At 42.1% G+C, this 15,318-nt stretch overlaps 1 protein-coding gene across 2 annotated transcripts in view; it reads left to right on the top strand.

Annotated features, from left to right (window-relative positions):
- LOC134337597 (A disintegrin and metalloproteinase with thrombospondin motifs 6-like) overlaps positions 1 to 15,318 on the top strand; it is a 214,649-nt gene that overhangs the window by 72,521 nt on the left and 126,810 nt on the right. For both annotated transcript variants that reach the window (XM_063032752.1, XM_063032753.1), the window contains exons 6-7: positions 708 to 791; positions 2,441 to 2,586. In XM_063032752.1, the coding sequence (XP_062888822.1) occupies positions 708 to 791; positions 2,441 to 2,586 (230 nt within the window). The remainder of the gene's footprint in view (positions 1 to 707; positions 792 to 2,440; positions 2,587 to 15,318) is intronic.

Consider the following 15,318-nt stretch of genomic DNA (forward strand, 5'->3'; position numbering starts at 1 on the left):
CTTTGTGCTTCATTAGAACTGGCCATTTCAACTTATCATGATTTTGGCTCAGAATTTCTTCTTTTAATATAATATTGCTTTGCAGACTGCTACTTTAATTGCTACATAACATACTTGCTCTGACGGTATCAAAAATAATCTCTTTATTCTACCTATTTCTCCCCCGCCCCGGCCTTACTTTCCTGGTATTGAAAGTTAACTTCCTTTTTCTTTCTCAGTTCTTTTGAGTGATCACAGATCTTAAACTTTAACTGTTTCTCTTTCCACAAGTGCTGCCTTATCAATTGAGCATTTCCATCAATTTCTGTTTTTATTTTAGGGATTTCTAGCATCTGCAGGTTATATTCAAATTTGTAGTTAAGAGTTAACCAATGAATTCTTCCAGAATTATACTACTACAACCACTAGAGGCATATTAAACTGTTATATGCATGTAAGAACTACTTAAAATACAAGCAGATAATTAATTGTTAAAATGCAAAGAAATTAATTATTAAACTGCCTAAATAATTAAACAGTCAGATCAAAACATCTCTTCAGAAAATACATGGAATGATATTTCTAGTCAAATCATCCCATGATTGTACTTCTGTACAATATTCTAAATAAGCTTTAAATAAGCTTTGGTGCTCATATCAATGATGACCTATTTATACCAATTACACTTTTAAGACTGTCTGTGTTTTTTCTTGTTTTCTGGAGGTCAGGTTGCCAGACTTTTGCAAGACTCGAGTATAGGAAACATTGTGAATATGGTAGTAACTCGACTCATATTACTAACTGATGATCAGGTAAGAATCCTGTGCATGCCTTCTCTTTCTGTTTTTGTTAAAATTTTCCAATGTTCTTTTGTTGTATTCTGTTCCACAATCCAAAATATTTAGCCCATCTAATTCTCGGTTATATATAACTGTATCAGATCTTGTCGATATATTATCTACGTCTTCACCTGAATTCCCTGTGCTTCCTCAGAACATACTCTTTAAATTAGGCCACTCACCCACTTGAGCATGTTCCACAGTTCCATACTATTATGCAAACAACAGGAACTCTGCAGATGCTGGAAATTCAAGCAACACACATCAAAGTTGCTGGTGAACGCAGCAGGCCAGGCAGCATCTCTAGGAAGAGGTACAGTCGACGTTTCAGGCCGAGACCCTTCGTCAGGACTGGCGAAGGGTCTCGGCCTGAAACGTCGACTGTACCTCTTCCTAGAGATGCTGCCTGGCCTGCTGTGTTCACCAGCAACTTTGATGTGTGTTGCTTCCATACCATTATGGTTGATCTGATTGAAACTTTAATACTGTAATCCCCTCTATACCTTGTAACCTTTCATCCCCTGGCCTATCAAAAATCTGTCTGCCTCTGCCTTAAAGATATTCAAATTCTCCACTTCCACTATCTTTGAAGAAGAGAAGAAGAAGCGTAGTGGTTAGCATAATGCTTTAACAGCGCTGTCTTGAGTACAATTCTGCCATTGTCTGTAAGGAGTTTGTGACTTCATGGGTTTCTTCCATATGCTCCAGTTTCCTCCCACATACCAAAGCTGTAGATTAATTGTTTACATGAGTGTAATTGGTCAGCACAGGCTCCTTGGGCCAGATGGACCTGTTACTGTGCTGTATCTCAACGGAAATAGAGTTCCATGTATACTCACCCAGCCAAAGGAAAGACGTCCTCACCTTTCTTAAATTGACAATTCTTTATCTTTAAACAGTTAACATCTCTATCCAGATTTGATCACAGAAGGAAATAGCTGGGGCCCTCAGGATCTTTTGGTGCTTTAATCTAACCTTCCTCTCATTTTTCTACCTCTCATTTTTCTAAACACAGTGTATACAAGCCTAGCCTGACCATTCTTTCTTAGTAACACATCCCACCTACTGAATATTGGGTTTGTAAATTATATCAGATCTGTTTCCAAAACATTTCCTCTTTCCTTAAATAAGGAGACCAATGCTATTATATACAGCAGTCTCGGTGCAGTCTTATTAGTACCCCATATAACTGAAGAATAACTTACCAACATGTGTATCCAATTCTGCTAGCAATAAGCATTCTATGAGTTTTCCTAATTATTGCTGTAATTACCAACTATTACCATGCCTCGCCCCCCCCCCCCCATGTATCTATCCAAGTGCTTCTTAAATAATACTATTGTACCTGCCTGAACCACTTTCTTCGGCAGCAAAAGTTGACCCTCAGATGCCTTGAAAATCTTTACCCTTTCACTCTGAACCTAAGCCCTTGACTATTAGACTCCCTACACCAGGGAAAATCTGTTACCTTATCCATGTTTCTCAGAATGTTAAATACTTCTATAAGGTCATCATTGTGAACGGTTTTCATAAAGATTGAATTGTTGCTATAAAAGGATTTATTTTGAATTTGACATTTGTTAAGATTTGTTTATTAATATTACTCTTAATTTATATTTTAGCCAAACTTGGAAATAAATCATCATGCTGGTAAATCACTTGATAGTTTTTGTAAATGGCAGAAATCTATTCTTTCCCGCAATGGTAATGGAAATGCCATCCCTGACAATGGAATTGCTCACCATGATAATGCTGTACTTCTCACCAGGTATGCCCTCTCACATTTCAAAAAAAGTAGAGAAAAAATAAACACTCAGAACTAATTTCTACCCTTTACATACCTGTTACCTTTTTGACACCAAGAAAGGTATTGCATTCTCTGGAAAAGAGTTTTCCATATTTAAAACATTAGTTTCAATTTATTTAGGCGATATAATGGCTCATTATTAATTGTTGGTTATTGCTTGGGAACTAGTTTCTCACTGTTATTTTAAGCTCAATCTGACAAAAATAGGAATGTCCTTGAAAAGCAATAATTCTATTGGCTCTATGTAAGACTGTTGGGAAGGTGGGTAAACAGCTAGAACACCATGAATTTAGAGAGCAGTGCTGACCAGTAAGTCAGCTGAAGAGCAGAGAATATGCTGCCTGCAAGGTCTCCAGTGAATGGCAAATTGAAATCATTGGTGAAATGGGCCTTTTAACCTAACACCTCTGATGATCTTTTTACCCAACTGCAGTGACCCCACTGGCCCATATAAGGTCTGTATCTTTCCCTGCCTCACAAACTTAAGTGCCTAACCAAAAGTTAATTAAATGAAGTGATTGCATTTGCTTCCACCATCTCCTATAGTAGCGCATTCCTGATAATCTACCGTTCTGTGTATAATTTGTTTTAAAATTGCTCCCTCAGATCGCCTTTTAAACTCCTTCTCACCTTAAAACTATACTACCTTATAAATAAAATGGACAATCTTGAAATTCAGCTACTGATTGGCAAGTATGACGTTATGGCCATCTCTGATGGCTAAAGGATGGCTGCCATTGGTAGCTGACCGTTCAAGGATATACAGTGTATCGGAAAGATAAGTTAGTAGGTAGAGGGAGTCGTGTCCGACAGCATCCGGGATGTGGATTACAAATTACAGCAGGAGATAGAAAAGGCGTGTCAGAAGGGCAATGTCATGATAATCGTTGAGGATTTTAACATGAAATGGATTGGGAAAACCAGGCCAGTACTGGACCTCAAGAGAGAGAATTTGTAGAATGTCTATGGGATGGCTTTTTAGAACAGCTTGTTGTTAAATCTACTAGGGGATGGACTGTGCTGGATTGGGTGTTGTGCAATGATCTGGAGGTGATAAGAGAGCTCAAGGTTAAGGAACACCTAGGGAACAGTGATCACAATACAATCGAGTTCACTTAGAAATTTGAGAAGGAGAAACTAAATTCCAATGTGTTGGTATTTCAGTCGAATAAAGGAAATTACAATGGCGTGAGAGGAGAACTGGCCAAAGTTGACTGGAAAAGGACACTAGCAGGAAAGACAATAGAGCAGCAATGGCTGGAGTTTCTGCGAAAAATGAGGGAAGTGCAAGACAGATACTGTATATTCCAAATAAGAAATTTTTGAATGGAAGGAGGATATTACCGTAGCTAACAAGTGACGTCAGAACCAAAGTAAAAGCAAAAGAGAGGGCATACAAGAAATCCAAAGCTAGTGGGAAGATAGAAGATTGAGAAGCTTTTAAAAACTTGCAGAAGGAAACTAAGGAAGTCATTAGGAAGGAAAAGATGAAGTATGAAAGGAAGCTGGCGACTAATATCAAAGAAGATATTAAAAGCTTTTTTAAGTGTATAAAGGCACCCGTTAGTCTTGTGAGACCATGGATCTGCGCCTCGAAAGTCTTTTCTCTCCAGGGCGCAAGCCTGGGCAAGGTTGTATGGAAGACTGGCAGTTGCCTATGCTGCAAGTCTCCCCTCTCCACGACATCGATGTTGTCCAAGGGAAGGGCAAGGGCCGATACAGCTTGGCACCAGTGTTGTCACAGAGCAATGTGTGGTTAAGTGCCTTGCTCAAGGACACAACACGCTGCCTTAGCTGGGGCTCGAACTAGCGACCTTCAGATCACTAGTTGAATGCCTTAGCCACTTGGCCACGTGCCCACATTAAGTGTATAAAGGGTAAAAGAGAGTTGAGGGTAGATATAGGACCAGTAGAATATGATGCAGGAGATATTGTAATGAGAGACGCAGAGATGGCAGAGGAACTGAATGTGTATTTTACATCTATCTTCACAGTGGAAGACATCTGCAGTATACCAGAGATTCAAGAGTGTCAGGGAAGTGAAGTACGTGCAGTGAAAATTACGACTGAGAAGGTGCTCAGGAAGTTTAATGGTCTGAGGGTGGATAAATTTCCTGGACCTGATGGAATGCACCATCAGGTTCTGAAGGAAGTAGCTGGAAAGACTGCGGAGGCATTAACAATGATCTTTCAAAAAGCGATAGGTTCTGGCATTATACCGGATGACTGGAAAATTGCAAATGTTACACCACTATTTAAGAAGGGTGAGAGGCAGCAGAAAGGAAACTATGGACTTGTTAGCCTGACATCAGTGGTTGAGAAGTTGTTGGAATCGATTGTTAGGGATGAGATTATAGAGAACCTGGGGGCACATGACAAAATAGGCCAAAGCCAGCATGGTTTCCTGAAAGGAAAATCCTGCCTGACTAAGCTACTGCAATTATTTGAGGAAATTACACGCAGGGTGGACAAAGGAGATGCAGTAGATGTGGTATACTTGGATTTTCAGAAGGCCTTTGATAAGGTGCCACACATGAGGCTGTTTAACAAGATAATATCCCATGGAATTACAGGGGAGTTACTAGCATGGGTGGAGCATTGGTTGATCAGCAGAAAACAGAGTGGGAATAAAAGGATCCTATTCTGGCTAGCTGCCGGTTACCAGCGGAGTTCCACGGAGTCGGTGTTGGGACCACTGCTTTTTTACGATATATGTGAATGATTTGGACTATAAGATTAATGGATTTGAAGCTAAATTTATCGATGATACTTTATACTTTATTGTCGTCAAAAAATTGATACCAGAACATACAATCATCACAGCGATATTTGATTCTGCACTTCATGCTCCCTGGAGTACAAATCAATAATATTAAAAATTTAAATTATAAATCATAAATATAAAATAGAAAAGGGGAAGTAAGCTAATGCAAAAAAACCGGGCGGCAGGTCCGGATATTCGGAGGGTACGGCCCAGGTCCGGGTCAGGATCCGTTCAGCAGTCTTATCACAGTTGGAAAGAAGCTGTTCCCAAATCTGGCCGTACAAGTCTTCAAGCTCCTGAGCCTTCTTCCGGAGGGAAGAGGGACGAAAAGTGTGTTGGCTGGGTGGGTCGTGTCCTTGATTATCCTGGCAGCACTACTCCGACAGTGTGCAGTGTAAAGTGTGTCCAAGGATGGGATATTGGTTTGTGTGATGTGCTGGGCTGTGTGATACAGAGATAGGTGGAGGAGTGGATAGTGTTGAGAAAACAGCCTACAGAGAGACTTCGATAGTTTAGGGGAATAGGCAAAGAAGTGGTAAATGAAATACAATGGTGGAAAGTGTATGGTCATGCACTTTGGTGGAAGAAATAAATGGGCAGACTTTTATTTAGATGAGAGAATTCAAAATGCAGAGATGCAAAGGGACTTGGGAGTCCTTGTGTAGGATACCCTAAAGGTTAACCTCCAGGTTAAGTCGGTTATGAAGAGGGCAAATGCAATGTTGGCATTCATTTCTGGAGGTATAGAATATAAGAGCAGGGACGTGATGTTGTGGCTCTATAAGGCACTCATGGGACTACATTTGGAGTATTGTGTGCAGTTTTGGGCTCCCTATTTTAGAAAGGATATACTGACATTGGAGAGGGTTCAGAGAAGATTCACGAGAATTATTCCAGGAATGAAAGGGTTACTGTACGAGGAGTGAATGGCAGCTTTTGGGCTGTATTCCCTGGAGTTCAGGAGAATGAGGGGGGATCTCATAGAAACATTCCGAATGTTAAAAGGCCTGAGCAGATTAGATATGGCAATGTTATTTCTCATGGTAGGGGAGACTAGGACAAGAGGGCAGGACTTCAGGGTTGAAGGACATCCATTTAGAACAGATGTGGAGAAATTACTTTAGTCAGATGGTGGTAAATCTGTGGAATTTGTCGCCACGAGCAGCTGTGGAGGCAAAGTCATTGGGTGCATTTAAGGCAGAGATAGATTAGACAGGGCATCAAAAAGGCAGCAGAGAGGGGATGACTGGAAGTAGTAGAAAAACTCGGGTAGAAAAAGTCTTTTTTTTAAAACACTGCTCGGGGAGAAGGGTCTGCACTGCGCAGGCGCTTGACATAGCGCGCCAAGGTTTAAAAACAGACCACCATATACAGTGGCCATCATCGGAGTGGACTGAGTCAGAGTGGGACGGCTTTGGCTCAACAGGCTTCAGCGAGAACAGGCAGAGGCCAGGGTAGGTTCCGGTTAGTTTTTTGTTCAGATAGTTTAGAGTAGAGAGAATGCCAGGCAGGATGTTGGAATGCTCCTCTTGCAGGTTGTGGGACATCAGGGAGCCCTCCAGTGTCCCTGACAACGACACCTGCAAGAAGTGCATCCAGCTGCAGCTCCTGACAAACCGCATTAGGGAACTGGAGCAGGAGCTGGATGACCTGCGGATCATTTGGGAGAATGAGGAGATTATAGATAGTAGCTACAGGGAGGTAGTTACGCCAAAGGAGCAGAGGACAGGAAATTGGGTCACTGTCAGGCGAGGGAAGAGGAAAGGGCAGGCAGATCAGGGTTCCCCTGTGGCCATTCCCCTCAACAACAAGTATACCACATTGGATACTGTTGGGGGGGGGGGGAGAATGACTTACCTGGGACAAGCTGCAGTAGCCGGATCTCTGGCACTGAGTCTGGCTCTGCAGTGCAGAAGGGAGGGTGGAAAAAGAGAGCGGTAGTGATAGGGGACTTGATAGTTAGAGGTGCAGATAGGAGGTTCTGTGGTCGTGACAGAGAATCCAGGATGGTTTGTTGCCTCCCAGGTGCCAGGGTCAAGGATATCTCTGATCGCTTGCATGACATTCTGAAGTGGGAGGGTGATCAGCCAGATGTCATGGTGCACCTCGGTACAAATGACATAGCAAGGAAGAGTGAGGAGGTCCTGGAGAGTGAGTGTAGAGAGCTTGGTAGGAAGTTGAAAAGCAGGACCTCCAGGGTGGTAATCTCAGGATTGCTACCTGTGCTACGTGCCAGTGAGGGTAGGAATAGGATGCTCTGGAGGATGAACAAGTGGCTGAGGAACTGGTGTACCTTTCAGGGAGGTTTGTTAGTGCTATTGGGGAGGCTTTAAACTAGATTTGCAGGGGGATGGGAACCAGAGTGCCAGAGCTGACAGTGTGGCTGGGGTGAAAATAAATGATGTTAAAAGTTCAAGTAAATCCGCTAATAGAAAGGTTGTGAGTGGTGGTAAAAATCTTTTGAGATGTATATATTTCAATGCTAGGAGTATTGCGGGGAAGGCGGATGAGTTGAGGGCGTGGATTGACGTGGAATTATGACGTTATAGCAATTAGTGAAACTTGGCTACAGGAGGGGGCAGGACTGGCAGCTTACTATTCCAAGGTTCTGATGTTTCAGATGTGATCGAGGCAGAGGAATGAAAGGTGGGGGAGTAGCATTGCTTGTTAGGGAAAATATTACAGCAGTGCTCAGGCAGGACAGATTAGTGGGCTTGTCTACTGAGTCATTAGAGGGCTCGTCTACTGAGTCCTTATGGGTGGAGCTGAGAAACAGGAAAGGTATGGCCACATTAGTGGGATTGTATTACAGACCACCCAATAGTCAACGAGAATTAGAAGAGCAAATCTGCAGAGAGAGAGCAGGCAACTGCAGGAAACAAAGTTGTGGTGGTAGGGGATTTTAATTTTCCATATATTGATTGGGACTCCCATACTGTTAGGGGTCTAGATGGTTTAGAGTTTGTAAAATGTGTTCAGGAAAGTTTTCTGAATCAATATATAGAGGGACCAACCAGAGGGGATGCAATATTGGATCTCCTGTTAGGAAATGAGTTAGGACAAGTGACGGAAGTCTGTGTAGGGGAGCACTTTGGTTCCAGTGATCATAACACCATTAGTTTCAACTTGATCATGGACAAGGATAGATCTGGTCCTAGGGTTGAGGTTCTGAACTGGAAGGTGGCCAAATTTGAAGAAATGAGAAAGGATCTAAAAAGCATGGATTGGGACAGGTTGTTCTCTGGCAAAGGTATGATCGGTAGGTGGAAAGCCTTCAAAAGAGAAATTTTGAGAGTGCAGTTTGTATGTTCCTGTCAGGATTAAACGCAAAGTGAATAGGAATGAGGAACCTTGGTTCTCAAGGGATATTGCAACTCTGATAAAGAAGAAGAGGGAGTTGTATGACATGTATAGGAAACAGGGAGTAAATAAGGTGCTTGAGGAGTATAAGAAGTGCAAGAAAATACTTAAGAAAGAAATCTGGAGGGCTAAAAGAAGACATGAAGTTGCCTTGGCGGTCAAAGTGAAGGATAAGCCAAAGAGCTTTTACAGGTATACTAAGAGCAAAAGGATTGTATGGGATAAAATTGGTCCTCTTGAAGATCAGAGTGGTCGGCTATTTGCGGAACCAAAGGAAATGGGGGAGATCTTAAATAGGATTTTTGCGTCTGTATTTACTAAGGAAACTGGCATGAAGTCTATGGAATTAAGGGAAACAAGTAGTGAGATCATGGAAACTGTACAGATTGAAAAGGAGGAGGTGCTTGCTGTCTTGAGGAAAATTAAAGTGGATAAATCCCCGGGACCTGACAGGGTGTTCCCTTGGACCTTGAAGGAGACTAGTGTTGAAATTGTAGGGGCCCTGGCAGAAATATTTAAAATGTCACTGTCTACAGGTGAGGTGCCGGAGGATTGGAGAGTGGCTCATGTTGTTCCATTGTTTAAAAAAGGATCGAAAAGTAATCCAGGAAATTATAGGCCAGTAAGTTTAACGTCGGTAGTGGGTAAGTTATTGGAGGGAGTACTAAGAGACAGAATCTACAAGCATTTGGATAGACGGACTTATTAGGGAGAGTCAACATGGCTTTGTGCGTGGCAGGTCACGTTTGACCAATCTATTGGAATTTTTCGACGAGGTTACCAGGAAGGTGGATGAAGGGAAGGCAGTGGATATTGTCTACATGGACTTCAGTAAGGCCTTTGACAAGGTCCCGCATGGGAGGTTAGTTAGGAAAATTCAGTCGCTAGGTATACATGGAGAGGTGGTAAATTGGATTAGACATTGGCTCAATGGAAGAAGCCAAAGAGTGGTAGTAGAGAATTGCTTCTCCGAGTGGAGGCCTGTGACTTGTGGTGTGCCACAAGGATCAGTGCTGGGTCCATTGTTATTTGTCATCTTTATCAATGATCTGGATGATAATGTGGTAAATTGGATCAGCAAATTTGCTGATGATACAAAGATTGGAGGTGTAGTAGACAGTGAGGAAGGTTTTCAGAGCCTGCAGAGGGACTTGGACCAGCTGGAAAAATGGGCTGAAAAATGGCAGATGGAGTTTAATACAGAGAAGTGTGAGGTATTGCACGTTGGAAGGACAAACCAAGGTAGAACATACAAAGTAAGTGGTAAGGCACTGAGGAGTGCAGTAGAACAGAGGGATCTGGGAATACAGATACAAAATTCCCTAAACGTGGCGTCACAGGTAGATAGGGTCATAAAGAGAGCTTTTGGTACATTGGCCTTTATTAATCAAAGTATTGAGTACAAGAGCTGGAATGTTATGATGAGATTGTATAAGGCATTGGTGAGGCCGAATCTGGAGTATTATGTTCAGTTTTGGTCGCCAAATTACAGGAAGGATATAAATAAGGTTGAAAGAAGGTTTATAAGGATGTTGCCGGGACTTGAGAAACTCGGTTACAGAGAAAGGTTGAATAGGTTAGGACTTTATTCCCTGGAGTGTAGAAGAATGAGGGGAGATTTGATAGAGGTATATAAAATTATGGTGGGTATAGATAGAGTGAATGCAAGCAGGCTTTTTCCACTGAGGCAAGGGGAGAAAAAAAACCAGAGGACATGGGTTAGGGGTGAGGGGGGGAAAGTTTAAAGGGAACATTAGTGGGGGCTTCTTCACACAGAGTGGTGGGAGTATGGAATGAGCTGCCAGACGAGGTGGTAAATGCGGGTTCTTTTTTAACATTTAAGAATAAATTGGACAGATACATGGATGGGAGGTGTATGGAGGGATATGGTCCGTGTGCAGGTCAGTGGGACTAGGCAGAAAATGGTTCGGCACAACCAAGAAGGGCTAAAAGGCCTGTTTCTGTGCTGTAGTTTTTCTATGGTTTCTAAGTGGATCAGCCCTTGATTGAATGGCGGAGCAGACTCAGTGGGCCGAATGGCCTACTTCTGCTCCTATATCTTATGGTCTTATTTTGATACCCTGACCATAGGAAAAAGATTTCGACTATCTACCCTATCCAAGCCTTTTTTTTTAAATTTAATTTTTGTTTAGCAATGCCTTCCCATCTCATCCTCCTTCATTCTAGGGAAAACAGACCAAGACTATCCAATCCTTCACCATAACTAAAGTCCTCCAATCTAGGCAACATTATAGTGAAACAGAGACACGTGAGATTCTGCACATGCTGAAAATCTTGAGCAACACACACAAAATGCTGGAAGAACTCAGCAGGTCAGGCAGTATCTATGAAGGAAAATAAACAGTCTCTTCATCAAGACCAGAAAGGAAGGGGGTAGAGGCGGAATAAGATAGTGGGGAGGGGGAAACAAGGAGGAGGACAAGCTGGCAGGTCATAGGTGCGGGAAGGGTAATGAAGGCAGACTCTGAGAAGTGATAAGTGGAAGAGGTAAAAGGCTGAAAGAATGAATCTGATAAAGGACAGTAGGCCATGGAATAAAGGAAAGGAGGTGGAGAACCAGAGGACAGAGATAGGCAGGTCATGGGGGTGAGGAGGGAGGGAAGGGAAGGGGTGAGAGGGCTATCAGAATGAGGCAAATCAACAGGGCAGTAGTCTGGAGGTGTGGGAAACAAGAGTGCTCATCAGAGGTTGGAGAAATTGATGTTCAGTATCTTCAGTACTGGTGAACATGATATGGTAACCGGGTGCAGGTTTATTTTGTTCTTTTACAAGTACAGTCGTTGCTGGCAAGTGCACTGGCTGTCTATCCTAATTACTTTTGAATAAGTTGTGCTGAGCACCTTGAACTACAAAAGGACATGTGTTGAAGGTATTCTCAGTGTTACTGATTAGAGAACTTTTGGAATTTGACTCAATCTTGATAAAGGATTGGAGCAGAAATTGTTGAGTGCAGCATTCCCATCCAGTTGCTATCCTCGTTTTCCTAGGTCATTGAGGATTTAATTTGGTAAGGATTTAGAAGACACTTGTAAAGAATCAGAATTAATATCATTGGTGTAGGTTGTGAAGTTTGTTGTTTTGCAGCAGCAGTACATAAAAAAATTTATTTATGATAAGAATATGCTGTATATAAAAATAGTGCAGAAACAGTTTTTTTAAAAAAAGGATGTTGCAGTTCTATTTCAGTACTGTATACACTGCAAAGCAGTGCACATGTGGACAAAGTGAATATTTGGATTGGTGCATGGCATGCCACTCAAGTAGGCTACCTTGTTATTAATAATTTTTATCTTTCATTGTTTGAGTTTTGCATATTAAGAAAACTGGAGCTTTCCAATGTACATTTTGTAACTAGTTCAACTATTTTGACAAATACATGAGTCATGAGCAAACCAAATATTTCTATATTTGACTAAATGAAGTCCTCTGATCAGTGGTGACCACTGAGAATTTGAAAGTGAACGGGTTACTCATAATGAATTCAGGGAGTGCAGCGTAGGTTCACTGGGTTAATTCCGGGGATGGCAGGACTATCATATGTTGAAAGATTGGAGCGACCGGGCTTGTATACACTGGAATTTAGAAGGATGAGAGGGGATCTGATTGAAACATACAAGATCATTAAAGGATTGGACACACTAGAGGCAGGGAACATGTTCCCGATGTTGGGGGAGTCCAGAACCAGAGGCCACAGTTTGAGAATAAGGGGTAGACCATTTAGAACGGAGTTGAGGAAAAACTTTTTCACACAGAGTTGTGGATCTGTGGAATGCTCTGCCTCAGAAGGCAGTGGAGGCCAATTCTCTGGATTCTTTCAAGAAAGAGTTAGATAGAGCTCTTAAAGATAGCAGAGTGAAGGGATATGGGGAGAAGGCAGGAACAGGGTACTGGTTGTGGATGATCAGCCATGATCACAGTGAATGGTGGTGCTGGCTCAAGGGGCTGAATGGCCTACTTCTGCACCTATTGTCTATTGAAATGATTCTGACATTCAGAAATACAGTGGATTCCAGTTAATTGGACACCTAGGGTCCAATGCATTATGGCCCAGTTAAGCAGCTGCTTTAACTAGCCAAAGTTTCATGGAAATAGTTAAAAGGCATAACAAAGACAAACTATCATTCAACTGAGTAACAAATTATGCACTTAAAATGAAATACAAAACAAATTGGACCAAAACCAATACTACTACTGTATGATAAAACTGTATTGGTTCCTAATAGTTATGGCAGAGGAATTTATCTGTCATGTTCTTCTGATTGACGGTAAATGAACAAAACCAGTGCAGGCAATGAACTTTATTACTTCTTGCATAAAGTCCAAATTTTAAAAAAAAAAACAAGGTGAAGGAGAATCCTAAAGGATTCTACAGATATGTTAAGACCAAAAGATTGTAAGGGACAAAATTAGTCCTCTGGAAAATCAAAATGGTATCCATGCATGGAGCCAAAAGAGATGGGAGAAGATCTTAAATGGATGTTTTTGCATCTCTATTTACTTGGTAGGCAGTCAACGGACCCTATAGAGATTACAGAGGAGATGTTTACTATCTTGAGGGAAATTAGGATGAATAATCCTCTGGGAATGCCAAGGTGTTCCCTCAGACTCTGTGCGAGGCAAGTGCAGAAGTTGCAAGGGTCTTAACACAGATATTTAAATCATCCTTGTTGACTGGTGAGGTACTGGAGTATTGGAGGATAGCTAATGTTGTTCCTCTGTTTAAGAAAGGTTCTAAAAATAAAACAAGAAGTTGTAGGCCAGTGAGCCTGACATCAATAGTTATTGGAAGATATTGTAAGGGACTGGATATTTGAGTATTTGGATAGACAGGGCCTAATTAGGGATAGTCAGCATGACTTGTGCATGGTAGGTCATGTCTAACCAATCTAACAGAGTTTTTCAAGGAAGTTACCAAGAAAGCAAGCTGTAGCTGCATGATGTGGGAACTGGTGGACCCCATTGTGGTTCCTGATGACCACATATGCAGCAAGTCTTGACTGCTCGAGGAACTTGGGTTCAAAATTGATGACCTAGAATCTGAGCTTCAAGCACTACAGCATATCAGGAATGGAGAGAGTTACCTGGATTCACTGTTTGAGGAGGTAGTCACACACATTAGATTAGCTGCCTCAGATTCAGTCTGTGATGAGGGACAAGAGGGTATGACTGCGAGTGAGGTGAGTAGTGGGATCCAAAAGACAGTGCTGGAGGAACCTCATCCCTTGAGCTTGTCCAACAGGTCTGAGATTCTTGCTCCCTCTGTGGTTGAGAGTGTGTGCTGTAGGAAGGATGAGCAACCTAACTGTGGCACCGTAGTTCAGGCAGCCATTCCATGAGGGGGAAAGAGGTAAATGTAGTGTTAATTGGGGATGGTATACTCTGGGAAATAGAGTTCTCTTTCGCAAGGATAGAGCATCCCGAAGGTTATGTTGCCTGCCTGGTGCCTGGGAGCAGCCATCTTATCTGATCTGCAGAGAGAGGGGCAAGATCCAGTTGTGGTCCATGTGCATACCAACAACATGGGTAGAACAATGAAAGAGTTTCTGCTGAGGGAATTTGAGTAGCTAGGGACTAAATTAAAAAGCAGAACCAAAACGGTGATGATCTCTAGATTACTACCTGAGCCACATGCAAATTGCCATAGCGTTAAGAAGATTAGAGAGTTAAATGCGTGGCTTAAGGATTGGTGTAGGAGAAGTGGGTTTGAATTCATGGGAAATTAGCACCAGTATTGGGGAAGGAGGGAGCTGTCCAATGGGACGGGCTCCACCTGAACCATGATGGTACCTGGATCCTAGCAAATCACATAACTAGGGCTATGGATAGGGCTCTAAATTAAATAGCAGGGGGTGGATTCAACAGATGAGAAAAGCGTGGATAAGCATAGAGAAAAGCGTGGATAAGCATAGAGAAAAGCGTGGATAAGGTGGGGTAACGTTCTTAATTAAAGATGAGATCAGGGCAATAGTGAGAGACAATACAAGATCTAAGGAGCAGAATGTTGAATATCTGGGCAGAGATTAGTCATAGTTAGGGGGAAAAAAAAGTCACTGGTGGGAGTTGTCTATCAGTCACCGAATAATGACATTATAGTGGCACAGGAAATAGAGAAATATTTGAGGCATGTAAGAATGGAACAGCAGTTATCGTGGGGGACTTTAACTTGGACATAGATTTGGTGGATCAAGTTAGTCGAGGCAGTCTTGAGGAGGACTTCATAGAATAGGTCCATGATGGCTTTCTTGAACAGCATGTTACTGAACGTACAATGAAATGTGCTATCTTAGATCTGGTCCTGTTCAATGAGACAGGACAAATTAATAATCTTGTGGTTAGGGATCCTCTTGGAAAGAGTGATCACAGTATGATTGAATTTCTCATACAAATAGAGGGTGCAATAGTTCGATCAAAAACCAGTGTATCATGCCTAAACAATGGAAACTACAATGGGCTAGTGTAGACTGGGAACACAGACTATATTGTGGGATGGTTGAGGAACAGTGGAACACTTAAAGAGATTTTGCATGGTACTCAACAAAAGTATATCC

Source organism: Mobula hypostoma, chromosome 24, assembly GCF_963921235.1.
Source record: "Mobula hypostoma chromosome 24, sMobHyp1.1, whole genome shotgun sequence".
NCBI lineage: Eukaryota > Metazoa > Chordata > Chondrichthyes > Myliobatiformes > Myliobatidae > Mobula > Mobula hypostoma.